General features: G+C 44.0%; 1 protein-coding gene across 1 annotated transcript in view; it reads left to right on the top strand.

The window, feature by feature from the left end:
- The window catches only part of LOC120743461 (SCO-spondin-like), an 18993-nt gene extending 6197 nt beyond the window's left edge, over window positions 1-12796 (top strand). The window contains exons 10-32 of the mRNA XM_040047103.1: window positions 1-123; window positions 236-358; window positions 558-652; window positions 1944-2175; window positions 2645-2797; window positions 3447-3584; window positions 3702-3884; window positions 3970-4120; window positions 4912-5071; window positions 6474-6522; window positions 7198-7302; window positions 8035-8162; window positions 8355-8475; window positions 8558-8685; window positions 8757-8898; window positions 8982-9152; window positions 9247-9418; window positions 9509-9572; window positions 9684-9705; window positions 11293-11413; window positions 11569-11782; window positions 12484-12625; window positions 12723-12796. The exon at window positions 1-123 is cut by the window's left edge and continues 111 nt beyond it. Of these exons, the coding sequence (XP_039903037.1) occupies window positions 1-123; window positions 236-358; window positions 558-652; window positions 1944-2175; window positions 2645-2797; window positions 3447-3584; window positions 3702-3884; window positions 3970-4120; window positions 4912-5071; window positions 6474-6522; window positions 7198-7302; window positions 8035-8162; window positions 8355-8475; window positions 8558-8685; window positions 8757-8898; window positions 8982-9152; window positions 9247-9418; window positions 9509-9572; window positions 9684-9705; window positions 11293-11413; window positions 11569-11782; window positions 12484-12625; window positions 12723-12796 (3011 nt within the window). The remainder of the gene's footprint in view (window positions 124-235; window positions 359-557; window positions 653-1943; window positions 2176-2644; window positions 2798-3446; window positions 3585-3701; window positions 3885-3969; window positions 4121-4911; window positions 5072-6473; window positions 6523-7197; window positions 7303-8034; window positions 8163-8354; window positions 8476-8557; window positions 8686-8756; window positions 8899-8981; window positions 9153-9246; window positions 9419-9508; window positions 9573-9683; window positions 9706-11292; window positions 11414-11568; window positions 11783-12483; window positions 12626-12722) is intronic.
- The last annotated feature ends 582 nt before the right edge of the window (window positions 12797-13378 follow it).

The raw sequence follows: 13378 nt of genomic DNA on the forward strand, positions 1-13378 counted from the left end.
GCGCCCCGTGTGGCTCCGGCCAGGTGCCTTGTGTCAGTGGGGACCAGTGTGTGGACTACCAGCAGCTCTGTGATGGGACCCCACATTGCAGGGATGCGTCAGATGAGAGTATCGACAACTGTGGTATGTTAATGTATATACTGTACAGCTATAGGTTCTAAGCATCAAGAATAAAACCCTAGAGTCAATATGATCAGGCCAAAAAGAGCAGTTTGTCCTACCATCTGTCTACTAGGCTCTACCCGGATACCTCCCTGTTTAGGCAGCTTCCCATGTGACAACCGCACCTGTGTGAATATGTCACAGGTCTGCAATGGTGTCCCAGACTGTCCACGGGGCGAAGATGAGTTGGTGTGTGGTGAGTTCTCATTAGATAAAGAGAAGGCAGGTAAGCCTAGAGTGAGACAAGGAGTGACCATGATGACGCTATGATACAGTCACGGCCAGGCTTTCATTAAAAGATGTCATCAGGACTAAAAACGACACAAGTTTGATTGTATTAACTCCCCTGTTCTCTTGTATGATCATTAATATATTTGACATCTTGTTCTGTTAAGATAAAACTGTCTCACCAGCACTTCCTGGCAGCAACACCACTGTCACCTGCTCTGAGTTCACCTGTATGGATGGAACCTGTGTGCCTTTTAACGTGGTAAGCTAAACTCCGCCCCAACACGCCATCTATATTTTGCAGAAATGATCAAGTACATGAAGATAATCTTTTGTTGCTTTCCTGCTGGTTTGGATAGAAGACAAAAATCTGATACAGCAGTATAAGTTATTTGCATTTTTTAAATGACCAGCATCTGTTTCAAATACACATTTTTACATTTATATTTGAATTAGCTCTTTCTAGTTTTTTCTGTCTCATCTCTTTATCTGCCTCTCCCACCACAACACTCTCCCCTTCATCTCCATTTCATTCTATTCCTCTTTACCTCAAGCCTAAGAATTCCTACGTTATAAGCTAACGCTATGCTTCACTTGAAATTAAGTTTTGGTAACAGCGGAGAATAGCAGCTAACAGGAGCTAACAGCAGCTAACAGCAGCTAACAGGAGCTAACAGCAGCTAATAGCAGCTAACAGGCAAAATCAGCAGCATGTTCTGGCCCCAGCAGAAAATTACAGATTACCATTGCTCATCAATCACAAATGAGCTACTTTGGCTCGTCGACAATGTAAAGGGTAATACACAGAGACGTATCAATGTCAAAGTGTAATAAAGATCAGGTAAATACCGTAGCAGCGACTAGTGTCCGTGGTTCAAGTACCTACTAAGTTTGTAAGCAATCTTGACATAGAACACAAGCATTCAAACTTTTGTAGGCCTTCAGATCTCATCTAGTATAATTTGAGGGGTTGTTGATAACACAGTGATATAAACCATGTGGCGTGAAGTCAGGGAGAGTCCCAGGGCAACACTTCACAGCATCAGTAAACACACTTGGATAGCGCAAGTTAGCGCCCATCTTCAGCCCTCCCATGCTCACTTCTTCACAGAAGCCAGATGCTTGTCATGAAAGTATTTTACTTCCTCTGAGGGAGAATATACAAGTGTTTGTTTACTCATAGTCGTTTATCTTATCTACATAATATTTAGTAGGTTTTTCACTCACTTGAAGTGTCATGTTGCCTACAACATGTAATGTGTTTACTTAACGATGTGTGGCTGAACAGGCAACGAAGGGATAGAAGTCCTTGTTTTACACCAGAAAGTTGGGAGAAGTTTCAGTTGCATTACTACTGAGTTTCTACTTTATTTTCTATTGCATGACTGCATCATTCAATCTTGGAATCTGAGGTTATTTGCAGGCCCACATATGAAAGTACACTGCATCTGTTTTTCTCCGTTAATTATACTAAAACTAAGTCAGTTATGTTTTCAAGGAAGGAAGAAAGAAAATGAAAAGTTTCATGTACAGTGAGCCTGCTCTGTTTTTAGGTGTGTAATGGTGTTCCAGACTGCCCAGACTCCTCATTGGGGTCGCTCGGGGACCCCACAGACGAGCAGGGCTGTAAAACCTGGAGCTCCTGGGGCCCTTGGAGTCCTTGCAGCACCACCTGTGGGACGGGCTTCATGAGCCGGGAGAGATCATGCCCTCCAGGGGACCCGCTGCACCACTGCCGGGGTCAGGACATCCAGAGGCAGGAGTGTTTCAATACCACCTGTCCTGGTAAGGACATACACAGAAACTGTAACACACATGTTTGGGAATGCTTTCAGGAAACGTGAGATTCCTATAATTTTGGAACAAGAGGGTTTATTTTTCATAGAAAGCTGGAGGAAAAACTGACAAAAAAATAGAAGCATAAAGGAAAGTCACAGACGCACACATGTCAAAAAGTCTGACTTGTCTTCTGCTCTGGTTCAGCGACTAACCGGAAGGTTGGTGGTTCAATCCCAGGCTCCTCCGCTCTGCATGTCAAATATCCTTGGGCAAGATGCTCTCCGATGCATCCATCAGAGTGTGAATGTGTATGAATGTTAGATAGTAAGCACTTAACAACTTAGAAAACATGCTTGTGTGAATGGGTGTGATTGGGTGAATGAATTAGTTGTACAAAGTGCTTTGAGTGCTCAGATAGAGTAGAAAAGCGCTATATAAGAACCAGTCCATTTACCATTCACCATCTTCTCTACAGTTGATGGTCGATGGCTGCCGTGGGGGAGCTGGTCAAACTGTTCCAGTGGTTGTGGTGGAGTTCAGGTCAGAAACAGAGCATGCACACCTCCTCTCTATGGAGGACAGGACTGTTCCCAGCTCCCAGGACCATCTAATCTGACCATGGAGACCAGTAAGCAGTTTGTAAAGATGAATGTTTTATTGAACAAAAGTCAGGTATTTTGTTTACGATGGTTTTATTACTTATTATAAAAGTAATTACTGCCCAGAGATGGCTTGTGCTCTCAGAGAGCTTCGCAAACATGTAAAATGTAAAATTTAAAATCAATCTTTTTGGAACTCCAAAAATCCTGTATATAAATATGAATAAATATTCCAAGTATAAAAAATGTAGATCTTCTCGAGTGTTGATGGAAGTTGTTTTTATTGCTGATGATGGTGGTTGCTTTATATCCAAATCTGGGCTATTTAAACCAGAAAGGAAGTAATCAGATGCCAGACTTTCACAATAAGACTCATGGTCAGCTCAGACTTATAAATACTTAAATGCCATGAACTGGTAGTAAATGAGGAAAGCTAAGGACAATAAGAGATAAATTGGTAAAAAAGAAAGAAAAACGGTACCACGTCCAGTTCTAAAATGAAGAGATTTCCTGTATTCATTTTTGTCTTTCCCTTTTTTTATACCAGGGTGTTTACCCTCGTTACTTTAACCTGCATAAAGAAACAGATAACGTACGAGAATTTTCGACATTTTTCATTTAGTTACACAGCTTTTCTTACAGTAGGACTTCCTGCTCTGTCTCTGTGCCTCACTGTAGAACCATGTCTGAAGGATGGATGTGACAACACCAGCTGTCCCACAGGCTTGATTAGACACAGCTGTGCTCCCTGCCCACTGTCCTGTGCCCACATCAGCAGTGAGTCCACCTGTGATCCCAGCGCACCCTGCTTCTCAGGTCGGTGCATCCCAGGACACGTGTGGAATGTCCTGTGTGATAAATAAAATGTGGCTTCTTCACCAGTTTAGATTTCAGTCACAAGCTTTTTTCTCTCTAACGTATCAATACTTTCAGGATGCTGGTGTCCAGAGGGGCAGGTGATGAGCCACACACAGCAGTGTGTGTCACCAGAGGAGTGTGTGTGTGAGGTGGCGGGTGTGCGCTACTGGCCGGGCCAGCAGATCAAAGTGGACTGTGAGGTTTGTGTGTGCGAGAGAGGAAGGCCGCAGAGGTGTCAGCCCAACCCTGACTGCTCCAGTGAGTCGCTGTAGTCAAATCCACAGCTGACGCGTACACACACAGACTGCTGTGAAGTCTGAGGAATCTGTTTGTCACACTTTAGTCCACTGTGGATGGTCATCATGGTCTGAGTGGGGAGAGTGCTTGGGGCCGTGTGGTGTGCAGAGCGTTCAGTGGTCCTTCCGCAGCCCAAACAACCCCCCCAAACATGGAGATGGTAGGACGTGCAGAGGAATTTACAGGAAGGCTCGCCGGTAAGTCTCCTCCTGCTTTCATTGGTTAGAAACTGTGTACTTTTTCAAGACTTTCAGCACTCGGACCTTTTCCAAACATGGTCACTCTCCATGGGATTGCAATCGTCTGACGTGCGCCTCTGTGACAATTTATCATTCTTCAACGTGAGCTCAGCAGATGTGTTATCAAGCATTATAAATATTTTGATGAAGAGGTTTTGAACTGCACTAATCACCACTTAATGCCCAAAAAGTAGTCAAAAAATGTATTTAGTTTACTAGACTGCGTGTGTAGCTCATGAGGTCATCCACCAATCAGCTAGATACATGTAACCTTTTCAAAGTTCAAAAAACGGGCGTCAAGGATGAAAGTCCAGTGTTTGCTTTTCTGTCCGGTGTCCTCACTTCTTAGTGTTGGCAGAGTGCAGCAATCCACCAGCTGTTCATGATTATGTCCAAGTAAGAAAAGATGATTAATGTGGGATAATGTGTCAGTTACTCTGTAATGTGCTGGCACATTGGAACAGGTGCAGGTCGTGATCGTTATAAAAGTAGCAGCTAAAATATTGTGTACCCTGATCCAAGAATGGAAATGTCTCCCTATATATGGGAATCCAACCGTGTGCCAAGCATTTCTCCCCTGCTGTGAGGAAGTATTTTCTATCAGCGCTGGCTTTGTGGTTAAAAACATGATCGAATCATGACGTCCATCCACCAACATCTCTGCTGGGTTTCTTTGAAAGAAAATGTCTGTCTTTGTGTCTGTATTACAATCCCACTGTCGGCGTGTGTGTCTGTGTGTGTGTGTGCAGGTGTCAGACAGCCCCCTGTGAGGAGTGTGAGTATCACGGTCAGTCCCACACAGTGGGCGACAGATGGCGGTCAGACCAGTGTCAGCTATGCCGCTGTCTTCCCAACCTCACAGTGCAGTGCTCCCCCTACTGTCCATACGCTGCCACTGGCTGCCCTCAGGTGAGAGGATGTGTGTGGCTGTTGTTCATTTTTGTTGGCAAAAGCTACTAAAAATATTTCCACATTAGTCTTATTGTTATGTTTTAAATGTTGTTCACCTGTCGCCACTTTAGTGTCGTTTACAGACTTTACTGATTAGTGTAACCAATGTCTTAAGTTTGTGTTAGGGATGCAACGATACCAATTTTTTCAAACCGATACGATACCGATACTTGGATCTGAGTACTTGCCGATACAGAGTACAAAAACCGATACTTCTACCACACACACACACACACACACACACACACACAAATGCAATGAATCGGAAGACAGATTTTATTTTATTCGCTGCCGATAAAAAATAAAATCTTAATAAAAATGACCACAAAAAAATTTCTATTGAAAATTAAGCACTTCTGTTAAATTATTGCAGAGTCTCCACATTGTAATTTAACAAAATATCACTGAACTATTGGCACTGGTCTCGAGCTTTCAGAATAATAAATAAACACTTCTGTTGGAATAAAATAAATACAAATTAGGTTTGAGAATAAGATAAACTTTTAAATTGTTGCAGAGTGTCCATATTGTAAACAAACAAACACAATAACGAAAGTATTTGGCACTGACGAACAAACTCCCCATCTGCCCGTGGATCATCAGTCCACTGTGCCGTTAAACCGAGGACTGACATCGCGCACACACTGCTTGTCTTTACCTCTTCAGAAAGTTTTGGCACCATTATCTCCCTGATGTGTGGGCGGCTGGGAATTTCATATCGCAGCTCGAGTATGCTGAGAAGAATCCTATGTTTTCCACGACCGGCATTGGCTGGTCATCCAGAGCGATAAAATGAGTCAGAGTCTCTGTTATTTTAACTGCCCGTAGATTTTCTCTTGACATTTTTCATCGCTTTTCCAAAACCTGAGTTAAAGTTGGCTGTTCCACACTGCTGACATTTTGTTTAGCCTAGCTACAGCAGCCTCCAGTTTCTCTTTTTTATCTGGAGCTGCCAGTCTGACTCGTCTAACCCTGTGCCTGTTTAGCGCGGGATATCCCCCTAGTGGCCAATCTAAAAAACTACAACAGAAATGACAAGCCACCCTCTGATTAATGAAATAAGTTAGTATCGGTTCATGGTATCGGTTAACTTTTACGAGTATGAGTACACACACATTTTACAGTATCGGCCCCGATACCCGATACCAGTATCGCTATCGGTGCATCCCTAGTTTGTGTCCATGTTTTGTGGAACTATAATGGACATTGGCACATTTGTGTATGTAACTGTGTGTAAATGTGTGTTTGTATCTTATTCCATGGAAACACTTGTAGTCATCTCCTGCCTCTGCAACCTTTTCTTGCCTCCACGTAGCTGTGCCTCGTGGCAACTCAAGATGAATGCTTTTTGTTTGTGCAGGGCCAAAGTCTGGTGCCTGGAGAGGGAGACAGGTGTTGCTACTGCCAAGGTAAAATCTGAACAGTTGTTCTCCTGTTTACGCTGATTAAGTTCTTTCCACTTTAATGGTGGTTGAACTTAAACACGAGGAACTGCCCTCCATACTCACTAATGTAGCATCCAAATGTCAGATGACGTAGGGACTAATAATGATAAATGTTACATGCCGTAATCTCACTTGTGGTGTTTGGAGGGAGAGCATTATTTTTATTTCTTTTTATTAGAAAAAAAACGTCACTCCTGACACGATCGACAGCACAGAAATGTTGTAAAAATGATTTTTAACAATCTGTTTAAGAAACGTGACAAAGACCATCGATGGTGCAGCAGTTTATGAGTCAGAAAATCATCCCACAGATTTTATTTTTTATATTTATATTAAATGGAGTTAAAAAGTGAACGAGTGCTCTGTGCAGAATCAACCAATTTGTTAGTTTATAGTGTTGCATTCTGGGTAAGTGCTATAATTGGACTGGTAACAAATAATGGCCATGCATAACTTAAAAAAATGACATTAAGATGAAGTTGGGACCCTTGTAGAAACATCATCTGCTGAAAGGACCTGTAAGTGAACATTTGGCCAACAATAAAATTGCATTACTTAGACGACTGTCTCTTGTTTATGGTAGACAATCTTGTGTTAATGAATATTCTCTTACCAATGTTTGTATTCTACACCTGCTAGGTGAAAATGACACAATAATTACAACAATTGGTCCTGTCACTGTGACCTCCAAGCCAGCACAGGTCACCACACCCCTGATTCCCACATACCCTCTTCCTCCTGGAGGTAGGTGCCTTCCTCTACCTGTTGTTAGATATTTAAAGGTTGATCCTGAGACGATCCAGGAGAGCCAGTTTACTTTTATTAATGTTGCTCAGAAATGGTCTGCAGTTCACCCAGAGGCTCAGCTGAGGGCACCCATGAGACATTTTTTACACCTCTTAGAAGACAAACATGTTCGCTTTTGCAAACTCAGTACCAACAGTATGTGTGACCTGAAATAAAAATGAAACGTTTAAGCCGACAGATTTTTCCCATGTTACTGCTTTGGAGTCAGAAGTAATTGATGCTAAGTTATCAGCTAAAGCTACACTGGTTAGCAAGCAGACACATACCTTTGTAACGAGTCTCAGTCAACAAAACTGGAGCACTTCCCTACATAAGATGCCTTTATAAGTTAAAAGCATCAATATCATTATTGGTATCGCTGTTTTTCTGTATTGCATCCATACCAAATCTGCAGTATGGCCCTGCTCTAGCAGCCATCGCCTGCCTCTAACCCTGACAGTACTTAAATAGCATTTAACCCCCACAGCACAGGTGTTATGAAGAGGAAAACTAAGCGCTTTGTTGAATACACCAGAAACAGGTGTCTGCTTCTGCACGATCACTGCTGCTATCGCTCATGTCATTGGCTCAACTGTATAGAATCTCATGAACAAGTCGGTGAAGTCTTTATAATCTGAGGTGCATCTGTTTTAAATCATGCAAACTTTGTTTATCCTTGTTCGTGTTAAGAGGAATGCTGGTCTCCCCTGGGTGTCCAGTCTCTTCCTGCCTCAAGTTTCAGTGCCTCTTCACAGCAGGCCGGTCACCCCCCTGATGCAGCTCGTCTGCATGCGTGGGACCCTCACAGTGACCTCCAGGTACTCCACACGTAATCAGACCCCTGAGCATGTCAACCATCATCCTCTTTTTTCCTTAGACTTCTCATAAATTACAAATGATGCTATTTAGTGATATTTTATGAACGAATGCCTGTAAAATGAGTCCATTATGCCTCGGTTCTGCTTTGTGTTGAGTATTCACTGATAACAATCTTAAAATTCTTCCTGCAGGGCTGGAGTCCAGAACCAGAGGAGTATAAGGACCTACCACAGCGGAGGCCTGACAGCTACACCGGCAACACACAGAGTCCCTACATACAGATAGACCTGCTGAAGCCATACAACATCACTGGTAAACAGGCACACAGTTTACACGCAGTACATGCTGCTTCAGTGTTTTGTGCACTTAGTTTCGTCGCTGTGCTATCCTACAGGTGTGTTGACCCAGGGTGGAGGTGTGTTTGGCACATTTGTGTCCAGCTTCTTCCTCCAGTTCAGCTGGGATGGAAATCAGTGGTACACCCACAAGGAGCTGGTCACTGATGCCCCACCCAGAGCCAAGGTGCAGCAGCAAACCAAAGCGCTTTACTTTAAAGGCTTTATTATTTTTCTTAGTGATTGTTCTCCTCCCAGGTTTTTCTCGGTAACCACGATGATCGAGGAGTGACGGAGAGCAGACTGGACAGGATCGTGTCGGCTCAGTTTGTCCGCCTCTTGCCCCATGACTTCCAGAATGGCATCTATCTTCGCCTTGAGATCATGGGCTGTGGCGATGGTTGGTGGAAAGGATGCTGGTCTTACATACTGGGTTTGTGTGTGTGTGTGATTCTAAAATGCAGGCTTTACTTTCATCACCAGGTTCTCGCTGGTTAACATCACCCAGTCCTCCCTCACCAGTCTCCCCAGCAGGTGGCTGCAGAGAGAAAGAGTTCCAATGTGAGAACGGTCGCTGCGTGCCAGCAGGTCCTCTGGGTGTAGTCTGCGATGGCGTCAATGATTGCGGGGACAGTTCGGACGAGACCCACTGTGGTGAGCTGTCCACACCACAGCTCAAAGTTTGCTCTTTAAGATTTTAGAATAAACATAGACATTCTTACTGAGCACAACTACTCACTGTGTGCAGGTACGCAGCCTTCCACTACAGCCACCAGTCCACGTAGCTGCCCTGCTGGTCAGTTCTCCTGCCCCCCACCAGGGGGCTGCATTGAGGCATGGAAGCGTTGTGATGGAAATCCCCACTGTCCCAGAGGAGAGGATGAAAGTGGATGCCACCCTCATGACAACATTACCGCCCAGTAAGACACGAGGACGCAGATCTTTTTCGTTTAACGTAGAAGCATTGCAGTTGTTTTTAATTCCTCTTCAATACGATCACTACTGTGCAGGCCGTACACACCCCCGCCTGCCCCGCTGAGGACTCCATCTATGGCTGCTGTCACACATCCTGCTGTAAGCCAGTGCATTCATTTAAGTCCCATTATTTGCATTTGGATTTGAGATGTTAATATACGTACAGCATGAACAGAAACGGTGCTTCATACTCTGATCTTGTCTCTGCAGGACGGTGGCCCGGGATATCACGGTGAGGTTTGTTTTCAGCTGTGTGATTGTTTTTCTTCATTTCTTATGAAGGTTGAATGAATGCAAGGATCATCATATATCACTGTGGCGAGGCGGGGCCTGCGATGCTGCTGCAGGTGAGATAGAGGCACCTGCACAGCATCTGCAATCACGCCTCGGCACTGTAAAAGGCTGCGCTGTTGTCATTGGTTGTTGTTGGTATGTGAGCTGCAGCCGAGGTGTTTACAGTTTTTTCTGATTGCTTAAGCACATTTTTTGTAACTATTGGCTAATTTTGCAAAACTCTTCACACAAATAAGAAAACCTGTCACCCAATAATCAAAACATTGTAGTTCTCTTGCAAAAGCAAACACAGCTAGATTAACTCTTCACACCTTCGTAAAAATGGTGTTTCCGTATCAAACAGTACACACAAGCCATCATCTACTAAGCACACAATGCGCCAACTGCACACTGATGGTATGAATACAAAACACATCTGGGTTTTGCTTTCTCTGTGCACAAGGTAGGCCATGTCAGTCTGAGCTCATACTTCTGTCATAGATCCATAAGCATAGAGGGATCCAAACTTCAAGTACTGGTGTTTATTCAAACACATCAAAACAAACACAAGTGTTTATTTCCAAGTATAGGATTATTTGCAATCGCCATAATGACTATATGGGTTACTTGGTCTGCAGTGAACATGCTTCCTCTGCCCCCAGCATCTGGTCATCTAGCAATTCTGTAAAGTAACAATTTCAGTATTTTTACATCAATGGTATTGGTGTGTTTCTCATTGGCATATGGCAGTGCTACAAATCTTTGTGCGAAGTGACTGTACTAACCGATTCTCATTTCAAGATGTCCTTATGGTACTTGCTACAGTGTAGCGGCTCGAGTTAGGCTGGACCCGTTGGCCAGCTACCCTCAGGGTCATTCCACGGTTGATTACATGGTCCACTATTGTAGCTCTGATGTCATCAGTAATTCTATTTCTTACTCTTCCTACCCTTCCTTTCCCCCCTCCTCATCTTCCTCTCCCCCCTCCTCGTCTTCCTCTTGCTCCTCCTTGTCCTTGTCGTCCTCTTCATCCTACTTCTTCACCTCCACGTCCTCTTCCTCGGCCTCCTCTACTTCTCACTCTTTCTGCTCCCTCCATTGTACTCCGCACACACAGCTTACCTGTATTATAGTGCTTAGGCTGATTGCAAAGTGAACTAATTATCTAAAAAAGTTTTCACATGTGAAAGTGTGCCAGACAGTTGGCAAATTAGTGTTAATGATAGCCATACATGTGTATACTTTTGCTAGGAGTGTGTTGGAAATTTGGTAATTGAGTGTTGTGCAGTGAATTGTGCCTACAGTTTTGCAAAGTGTGTGTTACAAAATTGCAAACTGAGTGCAAAGCAGTTTTTGTGCTTTTAGTTTTGCAAACTCAGTGAGTGGTTTTGCTATAAGTCTGAATAGTTTTAGAGATTGTGCTGCAGGAATCACAGTTAGGGTTTAAGCATTCAGAAAAAACTGTAAGTGTACAGCAGCCGTTAATAAAGATGCTGCAAAGCATGCAAACATCACTGGGTCTGTCGTGGTTTTATCACAATCACAGGTATCTGCTCCTCTCCGCTTGGACTGGAGGATGGGAGAATCCGTTACGGTCAGCTCACCTCGTCCTCCCATCGGGAGAACAACCCTGCCGATGCCGGGCGGCTGAATATAGTCCCAAACATGTGAGACGCTTGTCAAGCCTGAAACAGATCAAACTTCTGTCTTTCAGTGTTAGCACATTGGGTCTTAAGTAAACTTTCAAGTTCTTGTTAATGCTTGAAGGGGAGATGACAAAAGAGAGGTCATCTCCGTGTCATACCATCTTTTGTGCTCACAGCCAGGTGATGGAGCCCGGTTGGAGCCCGTTACCTACAGACCCTCAGCCGTATTTTCAGGTGGATTTCTTGGAGCCCATGTGGGTGTCAGGCGTGGTGACACAGGGCACTGAGCGAATGTGGGGTTACCTCACCAAATACCGCCTGGCGTTTGCCCTGCACAGCAGCCTTTTCACAGACTTTACTGAGAATGGGAAGCCCGATGGCCCCGCTAAGGTATACTTAACACATTTAAACAGTACCATTAATTATAATTTCAGCACTGTAATAATAATAATATTCTCACTTTTTATTATTATTAGTACATATGTGTACAAATGGTTGGTTTTTTGTACTGTAAGCAATGGGAAGGTCAAACAAAATCACAAATGCATGCATAGATACTAATTATAATTCCAGTATCTCCTCCTCTGTGTCAGAATAATGTCTGAAATATCTTACTTACTAACTACATCCACTTCCTTGCTTGAAATGAAAAAGGAAATAACATGAAATGAAACTACTGTTTTTATCAATAAATGTCAGCAACAAAGGACCTAGACTCATGTGTGTTGATTTCTCCCCCAATCCCCTCCCTCCAGAATTCCTAGGTAACGACCCAATATACATATGAATGACTAGCCAATTTAGCTTCCACTTCCAGCATTTGACTGCTCTCCGGCTTTTAAAGGTAGAAACGCAAAATGATGACTCCGCGGGGGTCTAAGGTACTACCCCGAAATGACTGCTCTCCGGGGGTGTAAGTGATAATGGATTGGATTTATATAGCGCTTTTCAAGGCACCCAAAGCGCTTTACAATGCCACTATTCATTCACTCTCGCATTCACACACTGGTGGAGGCAGCTACAGTTGTAGCCACAGCTGCATGATTACATATTTTTATATGTAATAAAGTGTCTTCTCTGTTGCTGTGCAGGTGTTTCAGGTACGGATGGTGGGCAGGACCCCCGTGACCCGCTGGCTCGGTCGGCTGGTCAGAGCTCGCTACGTGCGCATCATGCCTGCAGAGTACAGGCACACGTTTTACCTGCGCGTGGAGATCCTCGGCTGCCGAGGAGGTCAGGACATAAACCAAATTATGATAATTATTCCTAATGTTGGCTGTACAACCTTCTCTTACCAGGTTATACTGTTTCTCTTCTTCTGCTTTTGCAGATGAGCTGGTGACCCCCAGCAGTGTGACAACATCTCCCTCTGGTGGTGGGAAAGTGACAGTGGCAGCGCTGTGAACCTGGTCAGTTTTTTCTGCCAGCACAGTGACGAGTGCATCTCTGTGTCTTTGCTCTGTGATGGTCGTCCAGACTGCAAGGATCATTCTGATGAGATCGGCTGTGGTACGGACAGCTTTGATTTTCTGCTCTCTTTAGCTTTCAAAAGTCAGCAGTAAACAAAAAAACTGTGAAGGCCCTTCCTGCACCCACACTCACTTTCACTTTCTCATTTCTCATTGTCAGTTTAGCTCATGTGGTTTTATTTTCTTCATCGTTTTTAGGTACAGCTCCAACAAGAGGCTTTCCAGGTCTGCAAAACCAGACCAGCTCTACAGGGAGACCAGGTATCCATGGTGACCACACAACAGGTGCCCCAGGCCTACATACCACCAGGTCTCAGGGCGGACTTCCTGGAGTGCCAACATCAGGAGTCACAGAACCTACTCGATCACAGAAGATCACAACTGCTGGTAAGTGTGAGGTCTACATGTGCTGCGTGTGTGACCGATGATGCAGCAGTGGAATGAGATCCTGCAGGTAATGTAGGAGAGAAGTGAGAGGAATCGAGAATTAAATCTTTTCCAAATTCAGCTTTCGAAT

Source organism: Simochromis diagramma, unplaced genomic scaffold (genome assembly GCF_900408965.1).
Source record: "Simochromis diagramma unplaced genomic scaffold, fSimDia1.1 OVJJ01000715.1, whole genome shotgun sequence".
NCBI classification, from domain to species: Eukaryota; Metazoa; Chordata; class Actinopteri; order Cichliformes; family Cichlidae; genus Simochromis; species Simochromis diagramma.